The sequence below is a fragment of the Psittacula echo genome, assembly GCF_963264785.1.
Source record: "Psittacula echo genome assembly, chromosome: 1".
Classification (NCBI taxonomy): Eukaryota; Metazoa; Chordata; class Aves; order Psittaciformes; family Psittacidae; genus Psittacula; species Psittacula echo.
In genome coordinates, this window is record NC_137735.1 from 114,727,524 (window position 1) to 114,741,735 (window position 14,212).

The 14,212-nt window shown below is 38.0% G+C and overlaps 1 protein-coding gene across 5 annotated transcripts in view; it reads left to right on the forward strand.

The window, feature by feature from the left end:
- Positions 1-13,990, forward strand: part of ANKS1B (ankyrin repeat and sterile alpha motif domain containing 1B) — a gene marked incomplete at both ends in the record, with an annotated part of 478,018 nt that extends 464,028 nt beyond the window's left edge. For all 5 annotated transcript variants that reach the window (XM_080616729.1, XM_080616728.1, XM_080616730.1 and 2 more), the window contains 4 exons: positions 1,500-1,586; positions 6,194-6,331; positions 12,536-12,703; positions 13,880-13,990. In XM_080616729.1, coding sequence (XP_080472855.1) covers positions 1,500-1,586; positions 6,194-6,331; positions 12,536-12,703; positions 13,880-13,990 — 504 coding nt within the window. The remainder of the gene's footprint in view (positions 1-1,499; positions 1,587-6,193; positions 6,332-12,535; positions 12,704-13,879) is intronic.
- Between the last annotated feature and the right edge of the window lie 222 nt (positions 13,991-14,212).

A 14,212-nucleotide genomic window follows, 5' to 3' on the forward strand; every position in this document is an offset into this window, starting at 1 on the left:
TTGTCATTTGATCCTGAGAGATGCAAGTCCTCTCTATTGCACAGATGCGTGGGGCTCTCCTTGAAACATTAATTAGAGGGTTTAGCCTTCATGGCATGGACACTAATTGCAGAATGTAGCTGGATCTGTAGCTTTGAATTTTATACTGGCAAAATTGGAGTCTCATTTGATTCTGGAAGGAATGAGAGCTGATAAGGGGATTTGATTACAGGTTTTTTTCTTTTAAGCTTTTGTTTGTTTTGCTCTCTGGTGTTGGCATCACCCATTTTTCAGACTTTTTTTCTCAGAAACAGTCTGTGTTTTTAAGCTTATATCTGTACTGTTTCCTTTTCCTTGAAGAATACAAACCCTCCGCTGCTCATTTTGTTCAGCTGCTCTAATGATTTTTCTGGGTGCCAGTTCTAGACCTTTCAGTGTGTTTGCACTCTCATTCTGTGGGCTGATATTTATTCATATTTAGCTGTAACTGACCTCACATTTTCCTCTCAACAAAATGTTTGATTGACCTCTGTGATTGTTTGCAGATACTCCCATGAGTGAGTGCTATTTGAATGTTACCTATCTATTTTATTTATCTACGGTAGTTTTGTACAGAATAGTCTGGTCATTGCCCTCCACCTTAAAAGAATTCAAATCAGCTGTAAACTATTATGCCCATATTTGTTTTGTTGGTTGGTTGGTTTTGGGGTTAGTTTAGTAAATTTGATCTGTAATCTAATCAACAGATTTTTCTGCAGAGAACTTAAATCTATCCCAAATATTTGCCCAATCTGCTCAGCAGGAAATATCATTGCTGTGTGCATCATGTTGATGGCACACAGAAATAGACTAGCATAAAAGAAAAAATAGCCATATAGGAAGACACGAACTGTAGGTAGGAGAACCTGGCACTGAGGGAATGCAGAGTAAGCCTCAGTGCTAATTCATGGCCAAAGCAGCTTTCAGTAGCAGCTACACTCAAAAAACTGCAGATGGCCAGTCATGACAGGATACAGTGTTGGGCAGACAGATTGACTGGCAAGGATATCTTGTGTCACAAATGCAACTGCAAGAAGGCAAGAGAGTGAAATATTTCTAAATGACAAGTAATTGCAGCAAAGAAACAGTACTGTGAGAAGTACCACAGTATTGGTTTTTACATCTAGGAAGAGCAGGAAAAGGAGAGGGGAGGCACGGATGATCTTAAACAGATGCATTTTGGGAAACCCCTGATTGCATTACTGGTCTTTTTAAGCCTGGCAAATTTATTTCATTCTCTTCCTGTTGTGCTAGAGAAAATAAGAATTTTTACCATCCTTGCAATAAACTGTAAAGATCTTCTTAGTCTGATAACTACAAAGCAGCTATTTCAAAAGCCCAGAGCATAGCCAGCTCAAGAAACAGTCGAATATTTTGATAAGTACCTTTTGTTTTAAGCTCCTCATTTTGACAGAAGAAGAGAAAGAGCACTGGTCTTGCAATGCAACACAACTCTAATAACATCTTCATTTTGATTCCAGAAGTCTACAGAACAAATGAAGAAAGTACCAACCATTGTCCTATCTGTCTCTTATAAGGGAGTCAAATTTATTGATGCAACAAATAAGGTATGTGTAATTATTCAATATTGGTCTTCTATTTCTCTCAAATATGAATATGAGACTGGCTGTTTAAGAGCACCAGTATAGAGAGTGAACCGAGTTGCACTTTGTGTTTTCCTCTCTTTTTCATCTTATTTCCGAAATATAATGTCATTGTCATTCTCCAGAAACTCAGTCTGGAGGACGAGTGAGGCAGCTTTAATGGCTCATTTGATGAACAGTGTCCAACCTTCTGCCATTAAAAAGCAAGCTTATCACAAAAGACATTTGGCAGTGAGCCTCTGTTGAATCTTTTATCATATTCTTCCCTATACAGTTCCTTAAATATACAGAAAATATATGCATATTTGTTCAATAATATAATTGGGGGGAGGGGAGAAGGAGGAGAAAAGATGCCTCAATGAAGAATAAAGATGCAAAGTTTTATACAGGGCTAGCCATTGTAAAAATAAGAAACATGGGCCTTGAATGTTCTTTTCAAATGTCAGAGCCTCTCTGAGAGCTGTTTTTCTGGTACTAGCCAATTGACCCCCTGAACTGCAGCAGCTTCTTAACGGTTGTTATTCCATATTTTTTTCATCTTCTTGTGTGGCAATGCGCCTGTGCTTTGTTTCTTACATTTTAAAATACATCCAGCATTGTTTAAAAATGAAAAAAGGGAGAAATTGGGATATCAGAGAACTCAGCGATGGATACAGCAGTAGGTTATTGCTTAGCCGAAGTAAAATGTACAAGCTCCGTATACACGTGTAAAGTAATGCATGAATTTCTCTTCTTCGGATGTCTAAAATGGCAAGAAAATGCAATCCATGCTGATGCTTGCATGTGAATAGAAGAAAAATTACCTTTTCTATTATGTGACTAAAACTCACTAAAAGCAATATGAAAAATAAATCTGACAACCCAGCTACCTGACCAGGTTGATAATGTATATAACTGCTTTGTGTTGCTGAACATTCAGACCACGTGATACATCTAATCCAGTATCCATCCAGCTTGCCAAATAAGTCAATTTTTAAAGGTGTTTAACTAGAACTGAGTTTTAAGTGAAGGAACAAAAGCAGATTTTTGAACTTCTGGTAGAGTTTGGAAGCCGTATCTAGGGTTAGAAGATGGCATGAAAGAAAAAGAGATGTGAAATCACTATTATGTCAGGTATTGGCATATTTACCAGAGCAGAGAGGCCAGGGATTCCTGTCAGCTCCTTTTTCTTCCATTGATTCAAAACTTGAACTTCTACAACCCTCATTTCCTTTATGTTCTCTGATGTGCAGGGCACAAATCAGGACGTTGCAATGCTGTTAACTCTAACTTGAATAAGGCTGTTTTCTGTTCTTAAATCTCGGTGGTATAAAGGGTGTAACTTCAGTGTCCATAGCTTTAAAAAAAAAGTACATCAGGAGAACAAAAGGAACTTCCAGTATCTCTTTGCACGGTGCATATAATCTTATATAAGATGGAAACTTGAAAGAAGTTTGGCAAATTGCATTATCTTTAGACCAGTCCCACTGAAATCCTATGCCTAATAGTGCAATAGATGTATTTGATGGAGGTAAATAATGCCACAGTGTTTTTTCTCAAGTGGTAGATTGCTTTCTCTCCAGTTCAAAATCTGCACTGCCTTTCCCTTCTGTAAAAACCAGGTAATAGCCTGCAACTCTCCCGGAAGCATTGTTATCATCCTTGTCCACAGTGTGCTGTACCCAATTCGTTCAAGACCCAAAACAGATTAGCACTAAGGTGAGATCCTATTCAGACTTGTACCGCTTCCATATGAGCTTATAGTTGACAGCGCTGGGCACCACTTAGCAATAAATGCATACTTTTTAATGACAAAAAATAGCTAGCAGTTATGTGCTTGAAAACTCAGCTCTCATGGCTGTTCATCCTTTTCCTTTATGCCACCAAGCTAAGACTTTATATTCTGAGTCGTAGCAGGCAAAGCTTCAGGTGATGAAGGGGCCCTGACCTCATTCCACGACAGCTATTTCGGTGGCGCCTTGAAGCTTGGCATATCACCACTCTGACATGACACCATTTTTTTGCAAGTGAGCCAGAAAGAAATTGCTGCTTAGGAAAAAGCAGACTTGGAGAATTTTCTCATGGGTCACAGCTAACCCTAACTTCCGGGTGATTTCTGCCAGGAGGGACATTGGCTGACACAAGATAGGCAAGCAAAAGCAAGGCTGCTTAGCAAAACACTGATCTCTCCAAGGTATTTCCTTGGCAGAACCAGACTCGACTTTCAGCTTCCCTGCTTTTCCAGAAGCGCCTGAGGTTTCTCTTGCCAAACTGAGTGACAATTTTTAGAACGACGGCTGTACAGTGGCAGTCAATGCTTGAGGAGTGTTCCCAGAACAGTGAGCTGATTCACAGCCTTGTAATTTCCACAGAGTAAGACTGTGGGTCTACTGGAGCTATGACCCTAGGAAACAGTAAAAGCAATCACTGAAAACATGTTTAGTTTTGAAAGGAGATCACAGAGGGTATCCTATAAAAGCTAGGGAAAAGCTCAGTTTCACTACTCATTTTCATCCAGAAGATTTAGTTTAGGTATACTTTATTTTATTCACAACAAACTTGATTTGGGTATGTTTCCAAACTCCACTTGGTTTAAAGTGAAAACATTAAAATAATCTCTGAGAGTTTTGACTCAAGTGCAAAGCCCTGTATCAACCCCAGGTCACTTAGGAAATGTTTCAGCGTAACAGAGCAGAGCTCCATTCACATACACTGCATAAATTCATCTGATTACTTTGTGGCTCATGATTTGGCATAAATACTTAACATGATTTTAAGACTTTCCAAGCTTTAATTATTTCTTCTTTCTAAACTACAGTGTTCCCAAAACAACATCAGTGACTGTATTATAGCTATATCTGTGGTTATCTAAATCCCTGGGCTTGGTTTAATTGTAATACGCATCAAAATCTTTATTGAGGGTAAAAGTTATCAATTTGAGAACAAAGAAAATAAAATGCTTAACGTAACATAAAAAGCCAGTGATTGTTAAGCAGAGATTATACATGTCATTATAAATTAGCATATATTGAAACATAAGTACTCTTTTTGTCATTTCAGTGAATAATGCATTAAACAGAAATAACCAAGTATATTGCAACAATTTTAAGATTAAGAGGATTATTTCTTTTCCTCAGTAACAGTTTCCTTGTCTCTTTTTTTTTTTTTTTTTTTTTTTGTAATTTGAAATTTGGAATACTTTTTATTAAGATTTTTCCTAAGGTGTGCTTTCCTTAAGTAGATATATTGATATGTCTTTTCAAAACCTGGACACCTATATACAAGGAGGAAAGTTGCCAATTAGCAAATGAAAGAAGATATGGCAAAGCATCTTAACTGACTTAGTTTTATACATTTCCTGTTCCTTATAATTTAAAAAAAGAAAAGAGAAAGAGAGAGAGAGAGAAGGAGGAAAGAAGGTGAGAAAGAAAAGAGAGGAGTGAGGGACAGCCAGAGATTGTTTTAACTTGGACAGATGCCACTGAGGCAGCAGCAAACAGTGGCTCTGGGAGGGACTGGGACATGACAGATGTCACATGTTCTGTGGTGTGATAGCGATGTCGTGCTGCAGGAGGCTTGTTCATTTTGGGGTTTTGTGGAAAAGCTGCAGCCAGCAGGGCCACAATTCAGAAAAGCTCATACAAACTAAGTGCTAAGTAAATTCATATCCAGTGAATCATTCTGTTTAAATAAAACGTTTGAAATGGGTGTGTTGCTGAAGCAAGGCCTAATCATAAGCCACTCTGCAGTATCTTCTTCTCTGGCTTCATGGTTCCTTTGGCCTGAACACAGTAATTACATATGAGCAATTTATGTAATGAATATTCATAATTTTCTCCAAAGCTTTAAGACAGCTTTTTTTTATTTCATCGGACAGACATGCCCCACCTGTATCCCAGTAGTGTGCTATAGCTTACATTGGCTGTTGCAAGTAGCATTGCTCGGTGCATGAATGGTTTAATTTTTCTACATCTTTCTTGCAGGATGCTGTTGGCAGTAAGTGGAGAAAAGTTGCCAAATCCTTTCTGTAGTTATCTTTTTACTAAGCAGAAACATTTTAAGAGCAATTATGTAAATCTTTAGTGGTTTTATCTCTTGGAAAAGTATAGCTGAAATTTGGCAAACAGCATGTGTAAAAACCGGGATATTGAGCCTGTTGGGTTTCACCAGATTCTGTCTGTCAGTGGACTGAAACAGTGTCATGGAGTGATCATTATACAGAAAACCAGCAGTATCATAAGATGCTCATATAGTGCTTTGAAACTGCTTTTACAGTGGTGTGCCAGGAAAGATATCTCTTTGTCAGAGGATCCTGAATAAACTGCACAAAACTCAACCAGATTTGTAGGGAGACCGTAGAATGTGATTGTTTCCTACCAGATTATTGGCAATTCTGGATATCACTGGAGAGAGTCAAAATTCCAATGTTCTATGTAAGATCACGCATGGTGTGTGTTAAATCTCTTCTTACTAAGAAACTTTCGAAATACTTCAGTAAAGCAGTTGAACATAAATGTAAATCTAAACCCACACCTTTTACAACTCTTTTAAATTTAACTCTTAAATTGATTGAAAATATTTTTTTTAAACAGAATATTATCGCTGAGCATGAAATCCGTAACATTTCCTGTGCTGCACAAGACCCTGAAGACCTTTCTACATTTGCGTACATCACTAAAGACTTGAAGACTAATCACCACTACTGCCATGTATTCACTGCATTTGATGTGGTCAGTTTATAGAAGATACTTCATTTAATAATTCTTTATAATAGTGTTTTAATTCTGTTGAAACATTTTCAGGTATAGGGGGGTTAATGGAAAGTGTCATTCATTTACCACATGAAAAGACTTATCTACTATGAGATAGTAAAAGGACATTTCTGGAGAGGAGCAAATATTTTCTTTGATATTATCTCATTTCCTATCTGAAATAACTCACCTCTGTAATCTCAGCTGTTGACTGTAAACTTGGCAAGTAGTATTTCATACATCTTGCCGTATAGTTCTTCTAACCTAAGCTGTAGCCTTCCAAGGAATTTGTAACAAGCAGGTTTGGCCACCCATTCTGAAATCTGAGTGCAAACCAGATAAACAAATCAGAACTGGATCAATGTGCATTATACACAGTGTTCAATCTTGCTAACAGGTAGGTTCAAGAACTAGCTGGAATTATGTTTGCAGGCCGTCATGTGTTTAACTGCATTGTACTCCTGGTGGTGGTAACATCCCACCTTCACAAAACAGACGTGGGCTACTTTTTTGGAACAGAGGTGAGATATTACCACTGTAAGTGATTCCTTCAGATTTCTTACCTTGCTGTACTGACTTTTAATGTTTCAGTTTTAAGCTGGATCAGTCCCAAAAACTCGAGACGTCTCTCTAAATATTGTTTAGACTTTTTGACAATATATTGGATGAACTGTAAGACTGAAGCTTCCTCTGCAAATGTGTAGAGAATGTATGACAAGTTTTCTGTTTGCTTTAACCAGAGAACCAAAACACTTACAGATCTGATGGAGACCACACAAGTAGCTAATTACATATCCCAAGATTTCCTAGGAATATTTGCCTACCCCACTGAAACTTTTGAAACATCTGTGGTAACAGAGATCTGTGTATTTGCCTTTCTGTGTTCTTGTGTAAGTTTACCCCTGTAACTATCAACAGATTATTTGTTGTTATTATAGGGTCCCTCTGTTCTGCTCTGCTCTGCTCTCCTCTCTGTCATGTCAGTTGGAGTTTTAGCTTAACAAATAATGCAGATACAGAATTTGGGAAAATTTTATTTTAGCAGCACCTTTACCTTTGCAAAAAGATTGCCTTTGTTTTGAAAACAGCAAATTAATGCTTTAATCCTTTACTTCCTGGTTCAGATCTTCTTGTCTAAAAATCTCAAAAATATGATTTCAGCAGAAGTCCTTACAGCTCCTGATATTTTGATGGAAAATGACTAAGTTCTTCCTACATTTATGCTTCTCAGGTGGTGATGGACAGGCTGATACTGTTTCAAGAAATCATGAACATGTATCAGTTGTTAGTCATTCTTGCTGTTCCAGCTAAATTTGGTGAAATAAGTAGTGCCTCTGATTTTTTAGGACTAAGAGGACTTATTGTCCAAAACTTTCAGGAATGCTTGCGCTCTGAGTTAAGCACAAGATAAATTCAAGATGCTATTAAAACTTTAAAATCATTCAGTAGAAAAGCTTTTTAATATAGTATAATGTGTATGAAGTCTTGAAACATGCTTACATGAATATAAATGCACTAAATCAAAGAGATTAGAGATGTCTGAACTGAGGCGTTTTCTTTGGGACTGGGGAAATAGTCAACACTGCAAAGCGACAGCTCTGAGAGAGTTTAAATAGTAAAATGTACAGAAAGGTAGGTTTGAAGGAATTTTAGCATTTTGGTTCAGTGCTTTTGTTGTTTAAATTCTCTGCTGACATTTTAGTGTCCACAGGGAGTAGAAAGAACTTCAAAATTTTGTTAAAAATAGAGATTATGGTCAGTAAGATGTTACATTATATAGCTTTTAGCGATAAGTGAATCAGCTGAAATTAGACTGATGGAGGTTATTTCTCCTGATCTATTTAAGTACCTGTTAATGCTTTCAATTTACTGCTGTTTCATTTATAGGATTAATAATCAAGCACAAACATAGACCCAGGTATAGTAGATGAAATTCATTTTCTTCTTGCTTGGCAAGGAAAGAATAGCTATCCAGGAATAATTACAACACCTTGTTCACTTCCTGTACCTTAGGAGGAGCATTTAATACCCCAAGCACTTTAGCTATTTTAAGCAATACAGAAACTGTATTGTCTTGACTAAGTTTTCTCTTGCAACATAATCCTTAGTTATGTGTTACCTACTCAGATACTCTTTTTGCGTTATTTCTCAGGACCTAGCACTTTTGATGCAAATACAAGCCCCCAAAACACTAGCTAGATATGCAGAATGCAAGCATACAGTACATTATGTTTGTTGTTTAAAGTCAAAAACTTACATTAGCCTAATCTTCCAGTTAGTTAATAGAAACAATCCTACCTGTTAGTCAATCGAGAGAAGTTATAGTAAGAAAAATATGGTTTGAAATGGTAGAAATCCACAATAAAGTGTAAAAATGATTCATCTTAAATCATATATGTTATGGTAATACAGTACATGCAGGGGTACAAAAAAATTTTACTCTTTTAAGTCCTTCAGTTCCTCAGGAAATGTGGGCAAGAACAATCAAGTTTGCAGATAGGAAAGCATTTCATCATAGTGACATGTCAACCACTGATACATACAATTTGGGAGTGACTGTACTTGTAACTTGTCTACTCAGTGTTAGAATTCTATAATCAAAATTGAAAAAAAGTCAGAAAATTAAAGAATATTGAAGAGGACAAGGCTTGGGTGAAGAAGAGAATTTATTGTTCAATATTTGAAACCTGTTTGAGTCTCGTTCGCTTATAAAACAGCCCTCAACTATAAGTGAAGGATTCCCTCTGGAGATAAAAAACATTGTCACAGTTCCTATACTAAATTCTGGTTCTTAGAGGGAAGACATCCAGAGTAATTTCCATCAGAGATTCCTGTATTGCCCAATGTACCTATGAATAGAATACAGCTGGCAGTAAAAAAGTCAGTTAAAATATAAGAAAGCAATTGGGCATTGGAATAGGTTTTCTGAGATAAGGCGGCTGAAGAATTCTGATTCAGACTTGCACCGGGGCACTATTGTAACATTACACGGCAAACAAGGCAGTTGACCTCAGTTTCTCATCTCCCAGAAATTGTTGCTGAAGGGTGTTAGCTCGCTCACTCTCCTTCTCTGCTGAGCTCACCATGGAGCAGGATTGCAGCTTTCTCAGTAGCACCATGGTCATAAAAGTTTTGCCTCCTTTCTAAGGAGTCTGGTGAAGTGCTATGAAGGTCAATGTCTTCCTCAGTCAGACCAGCAGGTCTACAACTTCTGTACTAAGCGTCTTTCAGGGAGGCAGATGTTTCCTTCCTTTTGTACCACATGTAAAAAAATCAAATAGTCTCCTCACTCCATCCGAATTTCCACAGCAGATTTTGTGGTTTGGTTTTCCACCCGTATCCCCAAGGGACTCCTGTTCTTATCTCTCCAATACAGCACCTGCAAGAATCCATACCAACTGTAATCCTCATATTCTTCTCCCAGTATTTCAGGTGAGAAATTCCTCAAACCAAACTTATTTACTTCTGGGTGTTTTCAAAATACAGTTTTTCAGATTGTTCTTTTTTTTTAATTTTACAAGGGACAATTTTAAACCCCTCCTAGCCTCCACTTGCAGATTTCTCTTCATCAAGGCTGTACCGCAGTACACAATGCATGAAATCTATGTACAAGTTCAGTTTACATTTCAAATATTGAACAGAACACTGGATGTTCTGTTTTATTTGCTGTATCTCAAATATTTATTAACCACAGAAACAGTTCCATGTTTCCTACGGCTTTCAGGCTCCAGGTGGGCCTGTTTTTTCATTTTACAGATTGCAAAAAGAAAACAAATCATAGTGGCTTCAGACGAGACGCAGGACCCAGGCTGGATTTATGGCTCAGCATAGCAAACTCTCTGCTTGTCTCCACTCTTATCTCAAGAGCTTTCCAGGCCTGTGTCTGTGACATTTTTGTATGTCACACTGGATGGTGCATTTTCTCAGTCCCAACAGTACTGCAGTCTGCATTTTCTCTAAGCCATTACTACACCCTGTCCTGTTGATGTATTCTTTAGCAATAGTAATAGCCACTGTAGACAATCCCATGGTGATATATTACGGTGCCTTACTGTCATGACCGCTGATTAAGATGTTTTTAGAATAATATCTTTGTCCTACTAATAGATGTGCTCCATTTCAAATAATATTATTCTGTACATTTTTAACAATTATACTCTGTTGGTCTTAATTCCATAGCCAGCATTCTGCTAAAAGGCAGGGCTCTTTATAATAGTCTCTTTAGTCTTTCATTTATTACTCTGGCAAACTGCATCCTCAGTGTTTCACCATCCTGGCAGATCTCCATAATTTAAAGAGGAGATAATGCAGAGACTACTGATATCAAATTAGACAGACATTTTTATTTGGGAAGCTATGAAACTTTGGTTAGCTTGCTGTTGTGACCATAGTCATAGCAGCTGAGAGTATATCCCAGTGGAGGAGTATAACTTTTCTGTCTGACCTAACAAAGCCCAGAGCTGGCACCTTCATAAGAAGTTCATACAATGAGCTAAATATGCTGAATTTAGCTTTTACTATCTCAGTATACATGTGTGGTAAAAAAGGATGTAATTTCTTCACTATTACTGTGAAATTGCAGTGTAGAACATGAAATAAAATGTCCTACATTTTACATTAACACATTAACTGTGTTTTGACAACTTAAGGGCAGATAGTGTGCTTCCAAGTGTTCCAAGTATTGCTTTCTGGCTTGTCGCAAACTCAACAGCTAGACTTGACTAGATAAACAGATACCTCATTTAAAATTATATCACAAACGTGGGAATTTTAAGGGATCACCTAGTTTCAAAGCAATGCGGGATTGCTTCCAACTATGAACTACAGAAGTTGAGGAAGGAGAAGTTAACTTCTGAATTGCATCAATGATGTATGAATTGTTCTAAGGAGGCCATAGAGCATAAAGTAGCAAGTCTGAAGGCTTGCATTTGCTTTGCAGGGGTTCAAAACTTTGTTGCAAATTGAGTAACATAGAAATAGGCTTTAGTAGGACCTTAGAAATAAATGTACCAAAAAAACCCCACAAACTTGAAAAAAAATTACCATAGAAATTCACTTGCAGTTTAGGTTAAGATCAGATTTAAAACTCACAGCTGCTCTTTCATTGATGTAAAACTGTGCTGAAAAACTATTTGTGCCAACCCCTTGGTTCCTCAGTCATGCTTTATAAACCTTTCAACAGGTTTTGTTCCACGTGAGAACTTACAGTATTCCACCGATACCACTAAACTGGTCTTGGTCTCAAGAGTCTAACTTCTTTGGTCATACATAGTAACCCACACACACACTTCCCCAGAGTATTCTAACATGCCAGTTTGAGCTCAAACACTTTTTCTCTAGGGGAAAAAAACAACTACCACCCCCAACACCCTCCCCCCCCCCCCCCCCCCAAATAAAAAAGGAACAAAACAAAACAACCCACCCCCCCAAAAAAAAAAAAAAAAAAAACAACTCCAGAAGCAGGAGAAGGTTTCCCCAGCACTTGAGACATGCATCTGAAGTAGAGCACTGACTTTCACGCATGCATAGGTGGACTACATCTGTGGAGCAGGAGGAGTTGGACTAGATGACCTTTGAAGCTCCTTTCCAACCCAAACCATTCTATGATTCTATGATGCTATGTCATTTGCTTTATGTCCTTTTGGAAGCACCACATAAATGCTGCATCCTCTTCCCATGCTGTTCAGTGAGAGTGCAGTGCATCCCGAGGCAGGTGCCCAGGGAAGCAGCACATCAGGCTGCCAGTTCTAGAGGAGGACAGTCAGCAGAGGAGTTCTGAAATAGAGCAAGGCTGAGTGTCAAATAGGTGCAGTAGTGCAAGATGGGTGGAATGCTGAGAGCAGCAGATATGGGGTGAGCTGAAAATGTGGGGATGAATGCACTTGTTCTAAAAAGAGATGACATACGCTCACCCAATCCTGTTTTCATGCTTAGTGAAATGAGGTTTTCAAGGTTTTTAGAAGTAATTACTTTCAGTACAATAAATTACATTTAGTTTGGTTTTAATCAATGAGAAATCAAATGAGACATAAATATTAGCGAGACTAAGGAAGTCATTAGCAGCATGATTTTAATTATTTACATTACAAATCACTTCCTGTAGACAGTACTACTCCACTTCATGTATCTGATGATAATTCAGCCTCACTCTAATTTTAACTAACTGTTTTTGTCTTGTTTCAGAATTTAGCTTATGAAATCATCCTTACACTAGGACAAGCATTTGAGGTGGCCTATCAGCTTGCACTACAAGCACGAAAAGGGGGCCATTCTTCAACCCTCCCAGAAAGCTTTGAAAATAAACCCTCCAAACCTATTCCCAAACCACGCGTTAGTATTCGGAAGTCAGTGGTAAGTAAAAGGTAGTTGTGCATGCAAAAATAACAAAATTCAGATATACAGTTAAGAGTTGATATACTAGAAGCTGTAAAAATAAGTATACCTGTTGAGTTAAAAATGCTGCATGTCTCAGTTGTGCCTCCTCTGCTCATCAGCTGGTGGGGTTGTGTCACTGCAACACAGGTAGCCATTTCAAACAACTGCCCTTTTCAGATCCTTCCAGATGTGGCAGAGAGTAATTACAGAGTTTTAACTGATTCAGTCTACTTCCAATGTATTGTGACTTTTTTAAGTGCTGAAGGTCACAACCAATGCATACCTCTAAAGCTCTGCGGTTCCATGGGCTTTCCTGATCTCCTGTCAAGAAATAAAACCTGCACCAAACTTGATTGGTACACAGTCACTGCATATGTATCCTAACCAAATTACAAATCCAAATCAATTTACAATTCTCTTATCAATCAGACCAAGCAACTTCTTTTCTTAGCTTTTTTGTTTCATTTTTGCCCCTTGGCTGACCTTCCTGTTCCAAAACTGGGATTTAATAGACTTTTTCAGTAGTTTCTCTGGAATCCCAAGCTCCTAAGGATCCAAGCTCTTTGCAGCCTACATATTAATTGCCTTTAAGTGCCCTCCTGAAGTGTATAGATGACAGAGAAATATTCTTTTATGGTAGAGTTTAAAAACAATTATGAAATACATTATGAATTATGAATACAGGCACAAGGTGATGTGGAGGGGAAAAGGCAAAAAATGGCTGCACACTGTATCATATTCACTGGCTATAAAATGAGAACCATACTCTCTGATATGTAATGATTGGTTGAGAGGAAAGGGAAAATAAGTGTGACTGTAGACTTTGTCACCCATTACCACAGAAACTTCCTCCATAAGATTTTAAGATAGAACATTTCCTGATATCATCAACTGTCTCAGCAGCAAAAGGACTTCTCAGGATCAAGCATGGCTTTAATAAACTACAATGCCCTATAGCTTGGAGGTAGACATACCTCTGATCTAAATAGGAAAAAGAGGGCAACTGTGGGTACATGGAAGTGTAGACCACCACACTTGCTGCTGTAGGACATTGTTGATACAGGATTTGTTCTGTGTTCTATTAGTGCAAAGAAAAACTTTGCCAGAAATGCTGTGCACAGAGATGGTAACCCTGTATGTTTGCATTTAAAGCAGATAGATCCATCTGAACAAAAGACTCTTGCGAATCTACCATGGATTGTTGAACCTGGACAAGAGGCCAAAAGAGGCATTAATACCAAGTATGAAACTACAATTTTCTGATACAAAACTGTCCCCCCTTCCTTGTTGTGCCTTGCACGCCAAGCAGTCACAGCACAGCCTTTCCTTTATGGCAACGTTTCAATCCAGCAGAGAGGAAGACTGCACTGTATGAGTGGCCTTGTAACTAACAAAAAAGGCTGACAGTCATTTCTGGTGATGTTCTTCTTCCTGCAGCACTGACAGAAGAATGACACTATATGAAGACTTTTAAAATTACAGTCC